Source organism: Lynx rufus, unplaced genomic scaffold (assembly GCF_022079265.1).
Source record: "Lynx rufus isolate CCGP_SWC_20201006 ecotype Redwood Valley unplaced genomic scaffold, mLynRuf1.p SCAF_2, whole genome shotgun sequence".
In the NCBI taxonomy this organism is placed as follows: Eukaryota; Metazoa; Chordata; class Mammalia; order Carnivora; family Felidae; genus Lynx; species Lynx rufus.
The window spans coordinates 81502647-81521127 of record NW_025814834.1 but is presented as its reverse complement, the minus strand read 5'-3'; the positions used below and the strand labels follow the sequence as shown (position 1 = coordinate 81521127).

The following is an 18481-nucleotide window of genomic DNA, read 5'->3' as shown; positions in this document are numbered from 1 at the left end:
AAATGGGAGCTTCTGCAGAGGTCTCCAGCATCAGCTATGTGGGACCACACCTATGACTCCCACAGCCTTCTGGGTATAGTGGGCTGTGCTTCACCTGTGCCTGCTAAATCTCCGCAAGTTCCTCTCATCAGATAGCTAATGCATAACTACTGGGAAGGCATTAAAGGGAAATCTACTTCCCAGCCTTAGGACACATGAGACGCGATGGTGCCAGCTGACAACAAACAATCCAACACAATGTACTTGGAATGCAGCCACTTCGGGTTGGAGACAAATACTCTAATCTGGACTGAGAGTGATTATTCTAAAACGCACCAGATTTTGTCTTACTCAAAATCCTTCTGTAGTTTCCTTTTGCCTTCAGTAGGAATTTTTTTTTTTTTTTTTTACCTCCAGTAGTTGTTAATGATTTTAGCTTTGCCAACTTTCATTCGCATACTTATGTACAGGCGAAAACAAATCAAATATAGTTCTTATTTTAAGCCTTGGCTGAACAGCGAGAGAGCACTGGAAGCCTCTTCTACACCCTCAGAGCCCCACAGGACCTGTGTGGACATCACCATCCTAAAGGGTGACATCCAAAGTCACCAGCTTGGTGCATAAGGCCCTCTATCATCTGCCTCGTGCCTACCTCTTCCATTTAATTTTCTAATAGCCTCAGGCCACCCTGCATGCTAGCATTCCCAATTTAATTATTCATAACCTCAAAGCTCCTCCTTGGCATATGTGCTCCCCTTTCCTTGGAATGCTTCTCCACCTTGTCTGTCAGGTATATTCATATTCACAAATCATCCCTATGTGCAGATCATTTTTCCTCACCCTAACAATCTCCCCGCTGTGAGTACAATGTTCATTACAAAGGAGGACTCCAGAGTGGTGTCATGAGTTGAGGAGGCATGGGTTGAGCTTGCTCAGAAATTTTCCCTGAAGCATACAGCATCTACTATCTCCATCTTCATTTCTCAATATGAGTACTTTGAAAAATATAAAGATGGTGTAAAACTTCAATTTTGGTGTTGTTTTAATAACATACAGTTTCACCTGTGTGTGTGCGTGTGTGTGTGTGTGTATGATTTTGTGAAAATCAAGACCTTTTTTGAAACTTCTCATTGTAAGATGTTTTGCCTTTGCTGGAGAAAAACTGAAAATCATTACAGAAATGACAAAACAAGCATTCCTTCACTCCGATATTGATAAATTCATATGACAGCATTTTCATGCCAGTCAGAATGGCTAGACAAAAAGAAATAAGCGTTGGTGAGGATGTGACAAGAGAACCCTTGTCCTCTGCTAGTAGGAGGCAAATTGGTGCACAGCCACTGTAGAAAACAGTGTGGAGGTTCCTTGAAGATTAAAAATAGAATTACCAGACAATCTAGAAATTCCACTTTGGGTATTTCCTCAAAACAAATGAATGTTGAAATTAATAAAAGATATATGCACCCTGATGTACACAACATTATTTATAATAGATAAGATAGCGAACAACTTAAGTGTATACTGATAGATAAATGAATAAAGAACACGTGTATACACACGATAGAATAAATCATCCATAAAGAAAAGAATGAAATCTTGCCATCTGTAGCACAGACGGATGGACCTGGAAGATACAATTCTCAGTGAAATAAGTCAGACAAAGAAGGACAAATACCACATGATTTGCATGTGAAACATAAAAAAACAAATGAAGAAACAAAATGCAGAAACATACTCAAATCCGGAAAAGTGGTGGTTTCCAGAGAGAAAGTGGGTAGTACTATGGGCTAATTAGGTGAGAGAGTAAGAGGTACAAACTTTCAGTTATAAAATAAACTAAGTCAGAAGGATGAAAAAGTAAGGCATAGGTATACAGTCAGTAATACTGTAATAATATCATATGGTGATCGATGGTAACTCCATTTGTGGTAAGCATTGTATAATGTTCAGAAGTGTTGAATTACTCTGTTGTACATCTCAAACTAATACAACATTGTATGTCATTACACTTCAATAACATAGGCAATAATTTCCTTATTATTGGCTATAGAAACTTTTTTCTAGATATGTCTCCTTGGGCAAGGGAAACAAAAGCAAAATTAAACTATTGGGACTATACCAAAAGGAAACAGTCTTGCACAGTGAAACCATTAATAGCACGAGAAAAAAAAAAAAAAAGTAACTTACTGAATGGGAAAAGATATTTTCAAATGATATACCTGATAAGTGGTCAATATCCAAAATATATATATAAAAAACTTAACACACACACACACACACACACACACACACAAAGATCCTATTAAAACAGGGGCAGAGGTCCTGAAGAGACATTTGTCTAAGACACATAGATGGCAGACACATGAAAAAATGCTCAACATCAATAATCATCAGGGAAAGGCAAACCCAAACCACAATGTGATATCGCCTTATACCTGTCTCAGAATAGCTAATATTAATAATGCAAGAAATAACCTGGGTTGACAAGGATGTGGAGAAAAAGGAACTCTCACGCACTGTTGGTGGGAAACTGCATTCTTATATTGCAGCCATTGTGCAAAACAGAATGGAAACTCTTTAAAAATTTAAAAAACGAGTTATCAAATGATCCAGTAACTGCAATACTGGGTATTTACCCAAAGATAATGAAAACACAAAAGAAAAAGACATATGGACCCTATATTTAATGCAGCATTACTTATAATAGCCAAGATATGGAAATAATCCAAATACCCACCAACAGATGAACGTATAAAGATATGATATACATACAAAATGGAATATTAGCCATAAAAAATAATGAAAGCTTGCCATCTGTAGCAACATGGATGGATGTAGAAGGTATAATGTTAAGAGAAAAAATTCAGTTAGAAAAAGACAAACGCTATATGATTATACTCATGCAGAATTAAGAAAAAAGGGGACAAACAAAAATAGTCTTTAATACAGAGAACAAACTGGTAGTTTCCAGAAGGAAAGCATGTGTGGGGGAGGGGTGAAATAGAGGAGATCAAGAGTATACTTATCTTGATGCGCACTGAGAAATGTACAAAACTGATCATTTTACTGTATACTTAAAACTAACATACACTCTATTAATTATATTCCAAAAAAAAAAATCTTTCCTCTTTTCTACATTAAAGAGAACTAGTTGGAAGAACAAATTTTTGTGAGATGACTAAAATATAAAAGAAACAAAACGGTCTCAAATAAAAAGAATAAACTGGTGTTTGCCAGAGGGGAGGAGGGCAGGGCCATAGGTGAAATAGGTAAGGGGGATTAGGAGTACATTTATCTGAAGACGGTGTCATATAGGACTGCTGAATCATTATATTGTACTTCTGAATCTAATGCAAGTATGCAAATCATATTTCAATAATATATGCATGTGTATATATACACAAAATACGAGCTAAATTTAAGAAATTCAGCAAATAATTGATAGTAGTTTATGGGATCAAAAGATTTGTTTCAGGCAGGACTAAGTGTGTTTACAATAGAAACTACAGTTCAAGAAAATAAGTTTTAAAAACCAAATGTATTCTTTTTTTTTTCATTGTAGTTCTCCAATATAAATATGTATACAGAACTGATTTTATTTTTAATGGCATAAACTTAACCTTGTAAGATTTGTAAAACCTCAAGAAACATTACAGAAAGCACAACTCAAAATGTTCTGCAATAATTATATGTAAATCAATAATAAGTTTTACTTACATATATCTGGAGGTGTAGTGGCCACATGAGACTCATCAGAACCTGAAGATCCTGCAGTTGAAAAGGCTTTGGGATTGACAACCCTTTTAACTAAAGAGCAAAATCCTGGGAGATAGGAAACTAGTCTGGCTCTATTACACAGCACCTAAGAATAACACAAAAATGAAAACTATTTGTTCTGAACATACATTTTATACTTCTAGACAATCTGTGGCAAATCCTCACACTGCAATGTATCTTTTAAAACCAAATTTTATTCTATTATTGAGCAACTACCATTTGATAAGCATTATGTATATAATTTTAAAAAAACAAGTCTATTAAAAAACGAACAGTAAGTTACTTTGTGTAAAAATATGTGGCCTTTCCAATAAAGGCCAGAATCAAGAGTGCCACATTAGAGAGAATAGGAACTTCTAAAAGTTGCCCTATTTAGGAACAATACTAAAAACGTAGTACAAATAAGATTTTTCCATTCTTAAGGACTTTCAAAACCTTTAGTACGTAGCTTTGTGGTACATTTTTTGCTCCTTTGTTCCTGGACTCTGAGGTCAGTTACAATGGGTGAACGTGTAAACATCTTTCACGCATAAACTTCTAGCAAAATACTTGGGTCAGAGTAATTTAACGCAGGGGTTGGCAAACTATAGCTGAATATAGCTTGCCTGTTTGGCAAATAAAGTCTTATTCTATCACAGCCACTTCCATTTTCCTCATGTATTGTCTATTGCTGTTTTCATGCCATAATGGCAGTTAAACAGTTGCACAGGGACTGCAGAAAGCCTAAAATATTTACTTATCTGTCCCTTTGCATTAAAAAACTAAAATGCCAACTCCTTGTTTAGTAGGCAATATTTAAGAACAAATACCACACTATCTGTGAAATGCTGTTAAAAGATTTGAACAATTAAGAGATCCTTGAAAGGGAGTAGGAAAAAAATTTCAGAGGATACACTAGGTTTTGAAGAAACAGCAATAAGTTGAGAAGGGGCATTTCAGTGAGTGACTTTAGGAACAGATGTACAGTCATAAAAGGTATTTTCAAAACAGTGAAAAGTTCAATGAGGATACATAGATAAGGGAATACAGTAAAAAACAGGCTTGAAAGTTAAGTTGTGGGCAATTATAAAACACTATGTATTTTACACAATAAAGGACTTATTACATCAAGACAACAAACCAGAATTTTAATCTGGAGGCAGGGAAGAATAGTGAAAACTGATAAAAACAAGGAATGTTTTTAGGAACGTACCACTCAGGGCAGTAGGGCCTGGAGTGGGATTAGAGAGGTGGCATGTAAACTAGTCACCAGGATATTGAAATAGTGTAGCCATTTGATACTTTAGAGTATTCTCCCTTTCATATAGTATTCTGAAATTCAACCCAGGTATTCTGACCTTTTTATCATAAATAGAAGAGAATATCCTAACTGGTCTTTCTACCTCTCTGGCATAATTTCTTACTAGCTTTACCGTCCTTTCCCTTTTCTATTCTTTAGTCACATAAAAATATCTACCTAACATTTCCCATATTTTTCTGCCTTCTTTTATACTGCTATAAGATTTCTTCCCTTTTGCCTCTCCTTCTAGGTCTAGCAAATTTCAAGATCTGGATAAAGAGAACCTCCTTTATGTGTCTCCAAAGTATAAGGCCTGTCTCAAGAGTATTCTGCCCACCTAACAATTTAAACACGCTCCCTTGGGTTAGCACTCAACCTGCCCAAAGAAACAAATGTGATAGTTATTAGATTTTAACCTACCAGACAAACTCAGACTTTTGGGTGTTTCTGTAATTGAAATTTACCTTTACAATTGAAGACATTTACATTCAACAGAATATGGCTCAGGATCTAAAGGCAATATAAATTTTAAATTCCAAAAATATTTTAGTCAAGGCCTCAAAGTAAAAGATTGAATAAAATATTATCTGAAGGGGACAATATTAAATAGTAAATAATCAATGGATGTTACTGTTGGCTAGGTTCTGTGTGCTAAGTGCTTACATGCACTGTTTTACTTACTTCCACACCAGTTCCATATACCATTAACATTAAAGTATTAAATATTATATTTAATATTATTTAGATTACTAAAATATTATGTGTAATAATACATTGCTTCACAAGTAAAAAAGGAAAAAGAAAGATTATCCAAATTATTTTAGCAACTGCCTAATACTATTAAGGATTATTTAAGCCTCTGAGTACCAAGGCCACTAATTCTACTTTGGTATTTTTCCTTGATGGTAAAGCTTTTAACAAAAGTTACAGTAAAATGTGAGTTTTTTTCCCAATCTAAGAAAATCTACTCACCAAGTTTCACTTTATTTATTTAACCAAGTTTCATTTTAATGGCAAAATAAGCCATTAAGTATCTAATTTATCCACTGAAAGAATAGCTGACGACAGTGCTAACGTGTTTCAAATTTCATCTTCTAACTTGTTTGATCCTCTAATTCTTTACTTGGCAGATTTTACGCCATTGGGTCAACTGGTAAATATAAGAACTAAAAGTGAGCCAATAAATAACTCAAGAATTAGAATAGTCAGTTTATTTTAGTATGAGGACAACTATGTATTTTATATGATTACTTCAAACCTAGGATTCTAAACTTGGGAAGATGAAAGGCTATTAAGGCTTAATTCTAAAATCTTTGTTAGTATAAAAAGAGAAACAGTCTTTTAGATACTATTTTAGGACTAAATCCTGCTTTTGGTCATGTGAGCAGAAAATATGGTCTATACCAAAGACCGAAAACTGGTCATCTAGGAAATTCATCCATATCCGTCTAGACATTTTTGTGTGATCCACACTGTTAGAAGAAACTTGAATTGAATATCAGCATTGAGAAACTGTAGATTTCCACAAAAAGCCCATATTTAGCACTGTTCTTGGAAACATGGAAGAGCTAGCAGCCCCGGATTCCTATTTTCAAATGGCACTGGTTAGCAACAAATCACCGTAGCTATGGAAGGCTCCTCCCATCATCAGTAGTGAACACTGCAATTTGTCAAAATTCCTATCAAGGCATCCTGATTTACCTGTCCAGCTTCTGAAACATGGACAACTCTTGCTATGTATGCTAAGTTGTTGAAGACATACTTGCATGTTTCATTACTGACAGCCATTCAGCATGCATGCACACACAAATGCAGGTTAAACCTTAATATTCTATTCTAATTAAGGTTTCTCCTTTGAGAGTATCACATGTTTCTTTTACAACCTTCCCTCGGCTAGGTAAAAATTCACCTTAAAATGGGGTCAAGACTAGTGGTCTACTTTTATGACTTGTCCCTACTGTCACATCATTAGACTCTTAATATATCATGTTTAATTGCATTATCCTGGCTAATTACTGCCATATTAATCTTCCTAACACAGCTCAGCTAAAATGACCACAATTTAAAGAATCAAATCTAAATACTGCGACACTCAAGGCTATTATTTGATTCCAACTCCACAACCCAACATTATTTCCCACTAATCTCTTTCATGTATCTTACATTCCACAAGGCAGAAATGATTTCTTGATTTCTGAAAGGGAGGGTGTCTTTGAACATACCTCCTGTTCTTCCATTCAAATCTCCGATTATCTAAGTTTCACTCTTCTTTCAAAACTCAGATTAAATGCTTCTTTAAGTAATCCCAAACCCCTAGTTTCTCTTCTCCACCAAGCTTTGAACCTGCACTAATTTTTAAGAAATGATTACAATTGTTTTTAAGTTTACTTATGTCTTTTGAGAGAGAGCAAGCGTGAGAGGGGCAGAGGGAGAAACAGAGAATCCCAAGCAGGCTTTATGCTCAGTGCAGAGATCGATGCGTGGCTTTGGAACCCCATGATCATGATCTGAGCTAAAACCAAGGGTCGGACGCTTAACCAACTGAAGCACCCAGGCACCCCAATTACTTTATACTTTTTTTTTAAATTTTTTTTAACGTGTTATTTATTTTTGAGACAGAGAGAGACAGAGCATGAACAGGGGAGGGGCAGAGAGAGAGGGAGACACAGAATCTGAAACAGGCTCCAGGCTCTGAGCTGTCAGCACAGAGCCTGATGTGGGGCTCGAACTCACGTACCGCGAGATCGTGACCTGAGCCGAAGTCGGCCGCTTAACCGACTGAGCCACCCAGGCGCCCCTACTTTATACTTTTTAATGCAGCTATTTCATGTATTTCTAGTGTCCCCCTATATCAACTCCTTATGGGAGGATATGTATAATTATTGGAGAGTTAAGATCAATAAATATTTCTGGTCTATGTGAATTATACCTCTTGCTCTCATTTTGCAGGATTTGGAAGGTTACTTCTATACTGAAACTGCTAGAAAACTTTCAGGTTAGCGAACCAAAAAAAAATAAAATAAAATAAAAATAATAAAAAGCTTAAAAATAGATTCTGAATATTTCCTGAAATAATGTCTCTAAAAAATATTGGAAGGATGCTGGCACTGAATTTATTTCCAAAAATGAATCTGCAGAAACAAGTACATGTGTATTGAAGAGAAAGTTTTTTTCAAACTACCTTCAAAGCATACGAACAGAATTTCACACCCCTTCCTTCCCTTGACACTTTTCACAAGAAACATTACGCCACCAATGCCGTAATTAAACCAAACCCTCCATTTCCTAAAAGTGCCCAAACCACTATACCGCTTAAGAGACTAATTTACTCACAGTGGCCATTTCCAGCGGGGAGAGAGGGTGCAAAATACCTTTCCTTTCGTAAAGTTATTCCTGAGAAAGGACAAAAGAGGCCAGTGACAAATTAAGCTCTAACAACACAAAGCTCGGGTAATGCCGACTATTCTATGCTTCTCTCCACCACCATTAAAGCTAAAGCTAAAGCCCAAGCTCTCTCCGTAACCCAAGAATGCCAGAATTGGGTCTTCCCCTCCCCCTAAAGGGCACAGATCCCTGCCCAGAGGAGGCCGTGCTGCCCTCGGCCCTCCCGGTTTGTGCCCCCCACCCCCAAAAGCAACTCGGACCGGATGAGGGCGGGGAACCAGGAGTCGGTGACCCAGCCTGAGTCCCCAGCGTCGAGGCAGGTATATTTTAACACAGGTCCGGGGGGAGTGGCGGGGGTTGATAACAGCTCCAAACGAGGGTTCAAGCGCCGCTGACAGTGAGGAAGCGAAAAACAGCCTAAAGACAGAGTGACAAGACTGGGGAGAGACACGGGGACCCTGTGGGAATAAAAGCAATACCGAGTGCTGTGGCCCCAAGACCAGCGAACTTGGAGGGGCTAACGCGGGCGGAAACCATCCGTACCAGTTACCGCCGCCGCCTCCAGCTGTCCCAGACCCTCACTCTTTCCGCCGTCAAAATGGCGGCGGCGGCAGCAGAGGTAGCGTCGACGCCGGTAGTGACCAGGCTGAAGAAGTTGCTTCCGAAAACATCGATGCGAAGGATCGTCGAATTGATGATGCGCACGCGCACAGTAAGTATGTAGAGCCTACCTTCCATTGGATAGTGGGCAAAAGCGATGTAGGAGGAGGAAAGGTGAGGCTGGGTGACGTGGAAGGAGGAGGGCTTCTGGTCTCGGTTAGGTGGCTCATTTCATTTCGTTCGGTTCCTCAACTCATTGATCTATTTGGTAGATTCCTCCACCCTAAGGCGTTCTTACTGCCCCCCAAGAGCTACAATCTATGGTTCTTTATATCACACTTGTTAATTTTGTACGAATCCCTGTTTTCGAGCATAGGGCACTTAGGTTTTTCTATTTGTGTACCAGGCCTTAATAGGCTCAATAAATATATATCAAACGACTTATTTATAAACAGTATGTAATTTTCATTTGTCAATTGTGTTTTTTTTTCAATATATGAAATTCATTGTCGAATTGGTTTCCATACAACACCCAGTGCTCATCCCAAAAGGTGCCCTCCTCAATACCCATCACCCACCCTCCTCTCCCTTCCACCCCCCACCAACCCTCAGTTTGTTCTCAGTTTTTAACAGTCTCTTATGCTTTGGATCTCTCCCACTCTAACCTCTTTTTTTTTTTTTTTTCTTTTCCAATTGTGTTTTTTTTTTAATTAATTGAAGTCCATACTTTTTTCATGCCAGTATTTCTGGGTAAGTAATGTTAGATGAGTTACTTAGTCTCTTTTTGCTTTAATTTCTTCACCTGTAAAACGGGAATAATAACAGTGCCCCTGCCCCATACACTGTAAAGAGTAAATGAGTTTATATATAGCTAACATATAACTATACATATGCACACACACAGCTCAGAGCTTGGGAGTCACAGAAAGGCTTCTAAGAAGGGACCACTGAGCTGAGTGTTGAAGTTACGTACAACTCAATTTTTCGTGCCTCATAATTTCTTTTTGGCTTACTTGTACAGGTTATATAAGAGGATTTCTGGTTGAATGATTGTAAGCTTTTTGAAACCAGGAGCCATATGCTATTCATCTTTACCATGATAGAAATCATCTGTCAGTTACAGATGGGAGATAAAGGAGTCAGTGATCAACAGTATGGCAGGAGGCTGTCAGGAGTAACTTCATAGCAGAGGTGATGCTTGAACTGTATTCTGAAACATGAATGGGTGTTTTCCTGAATACCAAGAAAAGATGTGGAGGGGTGAGGACATTTCAGGCAAAGGGAGCAGTGTGAAAAGAGTTATGGAATCAAAAACTGCACGCTTTTGGGGAGATCTACAAGTAATCAAGAGAATGAGTTTGACATAGACAGGGGCTAGATCATAGCCTTCAGTACAATACTAAGATAGATGTAATCCTGGGAACAACGAGAAGCAGTTGGGAAGACTGAAGCAGAGTCATGGCATCATCAGATTTGTGTCTTGGGAAGATCCTCTGGCTGCCATTTAGAAGATAGTTTGGAAGGGTGTATGATGATAACTCCTGAATTTTTGACTTAGGATACTTGGGGAAAGGTGTTGCTTTTGCTGTATTGGGAATTCAGTAATATTAATATCTGTGGAATGTATACTATGTAGTGGCACTTGGATAGGGATTTTCCCATTATCTGTTTTAATTCTCATAAAAATACAGAAAATGGAGGTACTATTCTCATGTTAAATATGAAGAAATTAAAGGAGAAAGAGGTTAAGTATATTTCTGAAGCTTCCAGAGCTGGATTTAAATCTAGGTATATTAGGTTCACAAGTAGTGTTTTCTTTCCCATAGGTATTGTCCTCCAGGAGAACAGGTTTTTGGAGAGAGATGAAGACTTTAGTTTGGGATATCTTGAGTTTTAGGGTGCCTAAAGGGACATTCATGTGGAGTTGTCAATAAGTCGTATGAAAGTAGCCTATTGCTCAGGAAAGTGGTTTATGTGAGAGACAGATATTTGAGGCTCATTGACATATGGGGAATAGTTAAAGCCATGAAAACCCCTTGACATGAAGTTCAATGATGGGCTTTATGGGAAGGGAGAAAGGTCTGTGAAACTCCTGAAAATGCATGCACACTTTTGTATATTTGTATGTAGATTCATTTTCCCCCCTGTGGAGAGGGTGCATAACTTCTTCAGATTCATAAAGGAGTTCATGACTCTGAAAGTTCAAGAACTACTAGTGTAGAGTGTAAAGGAAAAATGCAAAGCCAGAATACTTAGAAATATTAATTAAAAGGGTAACAGAAGACAAACTAGCAACAGAGACTGGCAAGTTTCAGTCAGAAGGTAGAAGGAAATCAGGAGAGAGTATTCTAGACATCAAGAATCATTGCTATTAGTGCTCAATGTTATTAGATGCTACAAAAAGGTCTTATTGAGGTCCATCTTATTTGGTAGGTCCAGCAACAGTGACTTTGCCAGAGAAATTTCAGTGGAGTAGGGTATGGGAAGTTGGAATTTTGATAACCGGGTATTCAGAGAATAAAACAGAAACTTCTTGAGGACAGAGACTGTATCTGCTTATTCACTGTATTCCTGGGACTTTCCTGTATTCCTGCCACAGAGAGGTGATCAATAAATATTTGTTGATGGGTGCAGCCCTAACCAATATCTGGTAGGAATTGGTGGACAGATAACCCAGGTCTCTTGCCCCTTAGATGTGAGGTTTCTAAGGAGTGTGTTTTACACTGGCCCCCAGAGCTTTCCAGTGGGGTTAAACTCTAGTTTTCCAAAGTAGTAACCTGCTTCACCACAGTCCCTTCCTTGGCTTTCTTCCCTGTCCCATCTCACTTCCCTATGCCCCTCAAATGTTCCCTGAGATTACCTCTAAAATACATTTCTTGGGGCACCTGGGTGGCTCAGTCGGTTGAGCGTCTGACTCTTGATTTTGGCTCGGGTCATGATCTCATGGTTCCTGGGTTTAAGCCCCACACTGGGCTCAGCACTGATGGCACAGAGCCTGCTTGGGGTTCTCTCTCTCCCTGTCTCTGCCCCTCCCCTGCTCGCATGCATGCACACTCACTCTCAAAAATAAATAAATAAACATTAAAAAAATAAAAAAAATATTTGTTGAAAGTTGAACAGATGAAGAAGTAGTGATCATTAATAACAAGCTACCATTATCAACAGCTGCTTTCTGTTGTTCTATTTCCAGGCTCCATACCTTCTATCTACCCAAAAACTGGGCTGGGAGAGTAATAGTGTCTACATGGCAGAAGTGAAGAAACAGATTTAGGCTAAGCAAACTGCCTGATGTTATAACTACATGTAGTGGCAAATGTGAGATTAAAAAATGGACTTGAGTGGCTTTGAAATCTCTGTGCCTTCCACAGCAATAAAAGTCAGAAGAAAAGAGGTGAGTAACTGTCTTTCAACTTATTTCAGTTTTCTTTTATCTATTTGCCTTCTCCTTTTCACTCTTTTGGATTGTTCTTATTCTTTGGAGACAAAGGAGGACCCTCACAGAACTGTAAAAATTAACCCATTCACCAGATTATGAGATTATTCAGAGGTCAATGTGTAATCCATCTCACTCTTACTGCTTCCTGCATTGATGTTTTTTGATAAATATATGGCTTTTTATTCTAGAAAACACTAATTCTTAATAACAAAGATGCATACTTATGCAAACTAAGAAATATATAGTAATCACTAAGTGCTTGACCTGGAAAGACCGTGGTATTGTAGCTAGTTCTTTCTGTAAAGACAGTAGGATTATAAAACCAAAACACAAGATGATCTACTTTCTGCTCAACCAAGCATATCTAAAGCACATTACAAGTTTGAAGACAACAGGGGCACCTGGGTGGCTCAGTGAGTTAAGCGTCCGACTTTGGCTCAGGTCATGATCTCACAGTTTGTGAGTTTGAGCCCTGCATTGGGCTCTCTCCTCCCAGTGCAGAGCCACTTTGAATCCTCTGTCTCTCTCTCTCTGCCCCTCCCCAGCTCATGGTCTCTCTCTCCCTCTCTCAAAAGTAAACAAACATTGAAAAATAAAAAATAAAAAGTTTTGAAAACAATATATTGTGATATTTTAAGAAATGCTGCATGGAACTATTAGCTGATTGCAAGAAAACACTATGTAAAATGATAATAGAAATTAAAAAAAGGTATGGATAAAAGTAAAAGTATGTGAAAACTTCGTTTTTATTATTTGACTCAGTCACAGGACTCAACTATTGAGAACACATCTTTTTAAGTTGCCCACATCAGTGATGCAATATTTGATACATTAAGATAGGCATATATTTTAGCCATTTCTAGAAAACTTAAGCTTTTCCTGGAAACATCTTGTATGTTCTAGCCATCTCTTGCGAGGTGGCAATGCATGAATGTTATAGGGAATAAATGTTACGTGTCTCTAGGACAAAATGGAAGAGAAGCCGTCTACTTAATATTTTGATTTTTAATATGAATGTGATTCGTACAATTACTGGACTTTAATTGTGATATGAGATATAACAGTTACCTATGTGCTCATCTGTCTGTCTCTGTCATTACAATAGACACCATGATATTATCTACTTTGTAGATATATTTAGAAGACTATATGAGATAATTCACGTAAAGTATTTAGCATAGTGCGCAGCACTTAGTGTGCAATAAATGTTAGCTGACATCATCTTTATCATCATTATCATCATCATTGAACTCCTCTGAACTTTATATTTGTAGCTCTGCTTTCCATATATGTGCCAAGTCCTTGTCGGGGTGATACTGCCCTGGGCCTTCCTGTCTCTTTGGTAACAGGAAATAAATGGTCTAGAAAAGAACAGGCATGGGTTTAGGCAGGCCTCCCATCAGGATATTGTCCTGCTTTGTTCTGAGCTACTTCTCCTTGAGGTGACTATGGCTTTTAGGACTCAAAGCATGTAGGCAGAACAGAGAACAGGGCAAGGAGAAGATTTAACCAAAATCTGTTTACCCACTGAGTGAAATTCATCCATTAAGGGACACTTTGTACTCAGGATCTAGGCTTTGGTGATCTGGCTACATAAAGAAGTGGAATTGGTTAGGTTTCAATTTGGGGGTATAAAACTACCTGGGAACTTGTTAGAAGGGCAGAATCTCTGGCTTCATCCCAATACTACTGCCCCAGAATCTATATTTTAACAAGATCTGTAGTGATTCATATCTACAACAATGTTCTCTTGCATGAGATTGACCAGGACGAAAGGGTTGGTAGCACTGGGGCTTGTAGAATGTATATTACTCCTGATGTATATGATCAGAATCTATGAGGTTTAGGAAGCTTCATTTAAGAAACTCTGCAGGGAATTTTTTTTTTTTTAATTTTTTTTCAACGTTTTTTATTTATTTTTGGGACAGAGAGAGACAGAGCATGAACGGGTGAGGGGCAGAGAGAGAGGGAGACACAGAATCGGAAACAGGCTCCAGGCTCCGAGCCATCAGCCCAGAGCCTGACGCGGGGCTCGAACTCACAGACCGCGAGATCGTGACCTGGCTGAAGTCGGACGCTTAACCGACTGCGCCACCCAGGCGCCCCTCTGCAGGGAATTTTTATGAGAACTAGAACTGGAGGACCACAAGTAAAAGATAAAAAAAAACTGTGCTGGGGAAAAGTGTAATACACACTATGAACACCAGCTGTCACTACTGTACAATTTAAAAACAAACCTGATCCTTAAGAGCCAAAGGAATTATTACAAGAGCATTTTCTAAATTTCAAATGTAAAGATCTAAATTTCAAATGTAAAGATCAGACTCTGGGTTAAACAGATTTGGATTATACTGTGGTTTTACTAAAGGTCTCTAGGACATATAAATGGCTTACAAAGAGTAGTGGTTGGAGATTTAGAAATTTTGGGTATGTGTGAATAAACTTACATCAGAATAATAATGTCTCACGTACTTGGGGAAATAAAGTGATTGTTTTATGGTTAAAAAAAAAATCAAACTAGGGGCATCTGGGTGGCTCAGTCAGTTAAGGGTCCGACTTTGCCTCAGGTCATGATCTCATGGTTTGTGAGTTCGAGCCCTGCGTCTGACTCTGTGCTCTGTGCTGACAGCTCAGAGCCTGGAGCCTGCTTTGGATTCTCTGTCTCCTTCTCTCTCTGCCCCTCCCCCACTTGTGCTCTGTCTCTCAAAAATAAATAAATGTAAAACAAAATTAAAAAAAAAATCAAACTGGACTCTATAGTCTGAGAGTGTATGTAAGACAGCTCAGTGACTGAGAATATCTTCATTTTCCTGGCCTTATTTCACAGTTGAAAGTCTTATGTAGTGTTCACATGAACATTTTATTTATTTTCAGATGTTGTACTATACTGGGAGATTTGGATTCAAGTTCTGCCTTTTTTGTACAGCTTCATGAGGATCACCATGACAATTCCTTAACGTCTGTGGGCCTTGAGACAGGCATAAAAATACTCACAGGGTTGTCATTAGGAGAATCCACATGATGTAATAAATGTGAAATGTTTCATAAATTTTAAGTATTAAATTCAGGGTATTATTTGAATGCTTACAGTCTTGGGCCTTTGCATAATATTGGTCTCTGGAACACCACAAAAACACCATTTTCATAAAAATGACTCCAGTTCTGCTAGGAACCTAGTTATTTTCTCCAACGAGTTCTTTTGTTCCATACCAAGTAGAATAGCCTGATAAAATGCAGGACACACAGTTGACTTTGAGTTTCAGATAAACAATGAGTAATTTTTTAGTATAAGCATGCCCTATATTTTACATGGCAATCTGGCATATCTAACTCCAAGGCAAACTAAGAAAGTTGTCCCTTGTTCATAGGTCTACATCCAAACCTCATCTAATTGCTCACATCTTCTATTTTGCCTGGTCAGAAAAAGTCTGACGCAGAGACAGTAATGTAGGTCTAAAAATGTTTTGAAAGAATTTACTGCCATCGAATAGCTTGCATCTTCAAAAATTGTCATACTTCCTGTCTAGAAATGGCTTGCTTGGGCTTCTACTCTAAAGATTGCTTGAAAGGAAGTAGGGTCTCTGAAGTAATTAATCCTTGGATTTATTTTAATTTTTGTTATATTCTGTTATTCTGTTGATTTTTGATGATTCATTAACATATTTTTCTCCTTTCCATTGTATTGTTACAGATGAAGAAGGAGGGAAAGGGTGAATCCACAAAATGAAACAATTCTAAAGCCAGTCAAATGTTTGTATTATGAACAATTTGGATGCATTTCTGATGCAACCCTCTCTTCCCAGTTGTGTCTCATGCAGAAAATTATGGTCTCAAAATGTATGCACTCTAGAGACAGAATCCACACACCAATAATAGAGAATAATGAGAAGGAAAGGTGGAGAGACTGATGTATGCTAGGTGTCAAGAAAGAGTTCTCCTGGGAACAGTTTGCAGTTTCAAAGTACTTGAGGGTAATCCACAAAATGGGAGCTTCAATACAACAAAATAAATTCATTATTACACTTTCATGGGTATGCCCTGAAGTAGAATGAGGAATCACACTAGGAATCCTGATGCGGTGAATAGCCAAGTCTAACAGGAAGCCCTTGGAAGGTGACTGCAGAAAAATGTCACCTTTGGGTTCAGCTAAGGTTAACATACACCTGCCTATGGACGCTAGGTGGCGATATATGACGATGTGCCAACTTTAGAATTTGTGGTGGAAATGCTGAATTAGTGGGGGATGAGTTTTGAGATGAGTTTTTGTTTCCTGCTGTTAATGCAGAACCTTTCAATTTATGGTAGAATGTTATTTCAGCTGTGATCTTACGAAACTTCAATAGAGACAGGAACCATGTCAGATCCACCTCTGGGGATTTCTTTCTTTTTTTCCTTCCATCCTAGGACTGATTACTTCACACTTCTGCAAAGTACTTAATTAGTCTCATCAGGCATTCAAACTTGATACCTATGTCCAAATTTAGATACAGAGATGGTAAAGCTGTTTAATTGGTATTTGGGGCCATTAGAAGGAGTCAGGAGAGCTGGCTGAGGTGCTTTGAGCCATGAATGAGGGTAAGGCTGTATTCCTGGGCTTTGCGTTCCTGTCACTAAGAATATTTGCCAGTCTGCTGACAAATTGCAATGGGGATATCCCTTGGACACACTGAAGACCCAACGCCCTGTCATTTGAGCAGAGCAGGCACTTTACCAGCCCACAAGGGTATCGATGCTTATATTACTCTCTGGTGTAAAACTTCCTATTTTATATGGTTTGATGATGTTTCACTGATGCATGTTAATTAATTGCTTAAAGAAGATTTTGTCCTTTTAAAATCAACAAAATCTTGGATTAGGTATATTTTTTTCTCTATTTTAATTTTTATTGATATTTCTGAGTTCCCAGGGAATTATATGGATATCAAATGATCACCGAAACATTTTTCTGTATTGTTTTCGGAATTCTCTGCACTCTCTCCTGTATTTATGTTCTTTCTCCTGCCTGAGTAAAACGGAATAATTTAGTTAGAATTTGGGGATGAAATTTACCAAACCTATATTCTCAACAAAAATCTGGAATTTAAGTAATTTTTATGTCCTACTCGCTTCTGCCCCCTTTTCACTTTCAGCTTTATTTTCAGCTATCTTCTGACATTATCTGCCTACAGCTAAGTAGACTGCTTATTTCCACCTGAGTTTTCCTTATCAACAGCTGGTATTGTCACTTTCTCCCTCTCCCCCCACCTCTCTCAGTATATACAGATATAGTTATATACATATATACGTATATTACTATTTTCTCTGTGTATATATATGTATGTGTGTATATATGTACACACATATATGTGTATATACACACACATACACACACATATATGTAGATGACTAGTTTTTCAGTATTCAGCTCCAAAGTATCTCCTTCATGAAGCCATGTCTGAATAATTCAACTAATCTTCTGTTTTCCTGAACTCATATAGTATTACTCAGGTTAGCTCATAATTATAATCTAGTCTCAGTTGCTTTCTAATTTGTTTACATACATGCAAACACACATATACACGCAACTAACTAGGTTATGAGCTTTTTGAGAATGAGGGCTGTACCTCAATGACTTCTATCATTATGGTGCATGTATATATATACATGTGGTGTAAAATGTTGAATGAAATGTAGACCCTGAGCTATCAAGTAATTATGTTTCAATATAAAAATAGAGAATTACTCTTATAACTGAAGATTGAACAAGAGCACAAACCACCTCTCTGTGGGTTTTAGCTTCTGTGGAATCGGTTGGGATCCTAATGGCTGTCTAGAGCAAGAAGAGGCTTGCAGAATTTTCTTTCTGAAGACTTTTGGGAACTCCTTCTTAAAGTGATTTGTTACATTCTCATAGTTTTATGAGCTGTCATTTGTAAGGATACAAGCAACGGGTTCCTAAGGGGCCACGGCAGTTGGCAGTCTTTGGCCTGAGACAACAGATATGGCCTTTGCCAGTTCACCCCTGTGGCCAAGGTCACCGCTAAGAT

General features: G+C 38.0%; 1 protein-coding gene across 4 annotated transcripts in view; it reads right to left on the bottom strand.

The window, feature by feature from the left end:
• MMADHC (metabolism of cobalamin associated D) overlaps positions 1-9022 on the bottom strand; it is a 37435-nt gene extending 28413 nt beyond the window's left edge. Inside the window, exons 1-3 of one of the 4 annotated variants that reach the window (XM_047083293.1) lie at positions 8899-9022; positions 8369-8428; positions 3697-3841 (exon numbers count right to left, since the gene is read on the bottom strand). In XM_047083293.1, coding sequence (XP_046939249.1) covers positions 3697-3841; positions 8369-8377 — 154 coding nt within the window. In that variant the 5' untranslated portion in view covers positions 8378-8428; positions 8899-9022. Of the gene's footprint in view, positions 1-3696; positions 3842-8368; positions 8429-8679; positions 8860-8898 lie in introns of those variants that run through there. The other 3 variants (XM_047083296.1, XM_047083294.1, XM_047083295.1) reach the window with 3 other exon arrangements.
• Positions 9023-18481: the final 9459 nt, after the last annotated feature.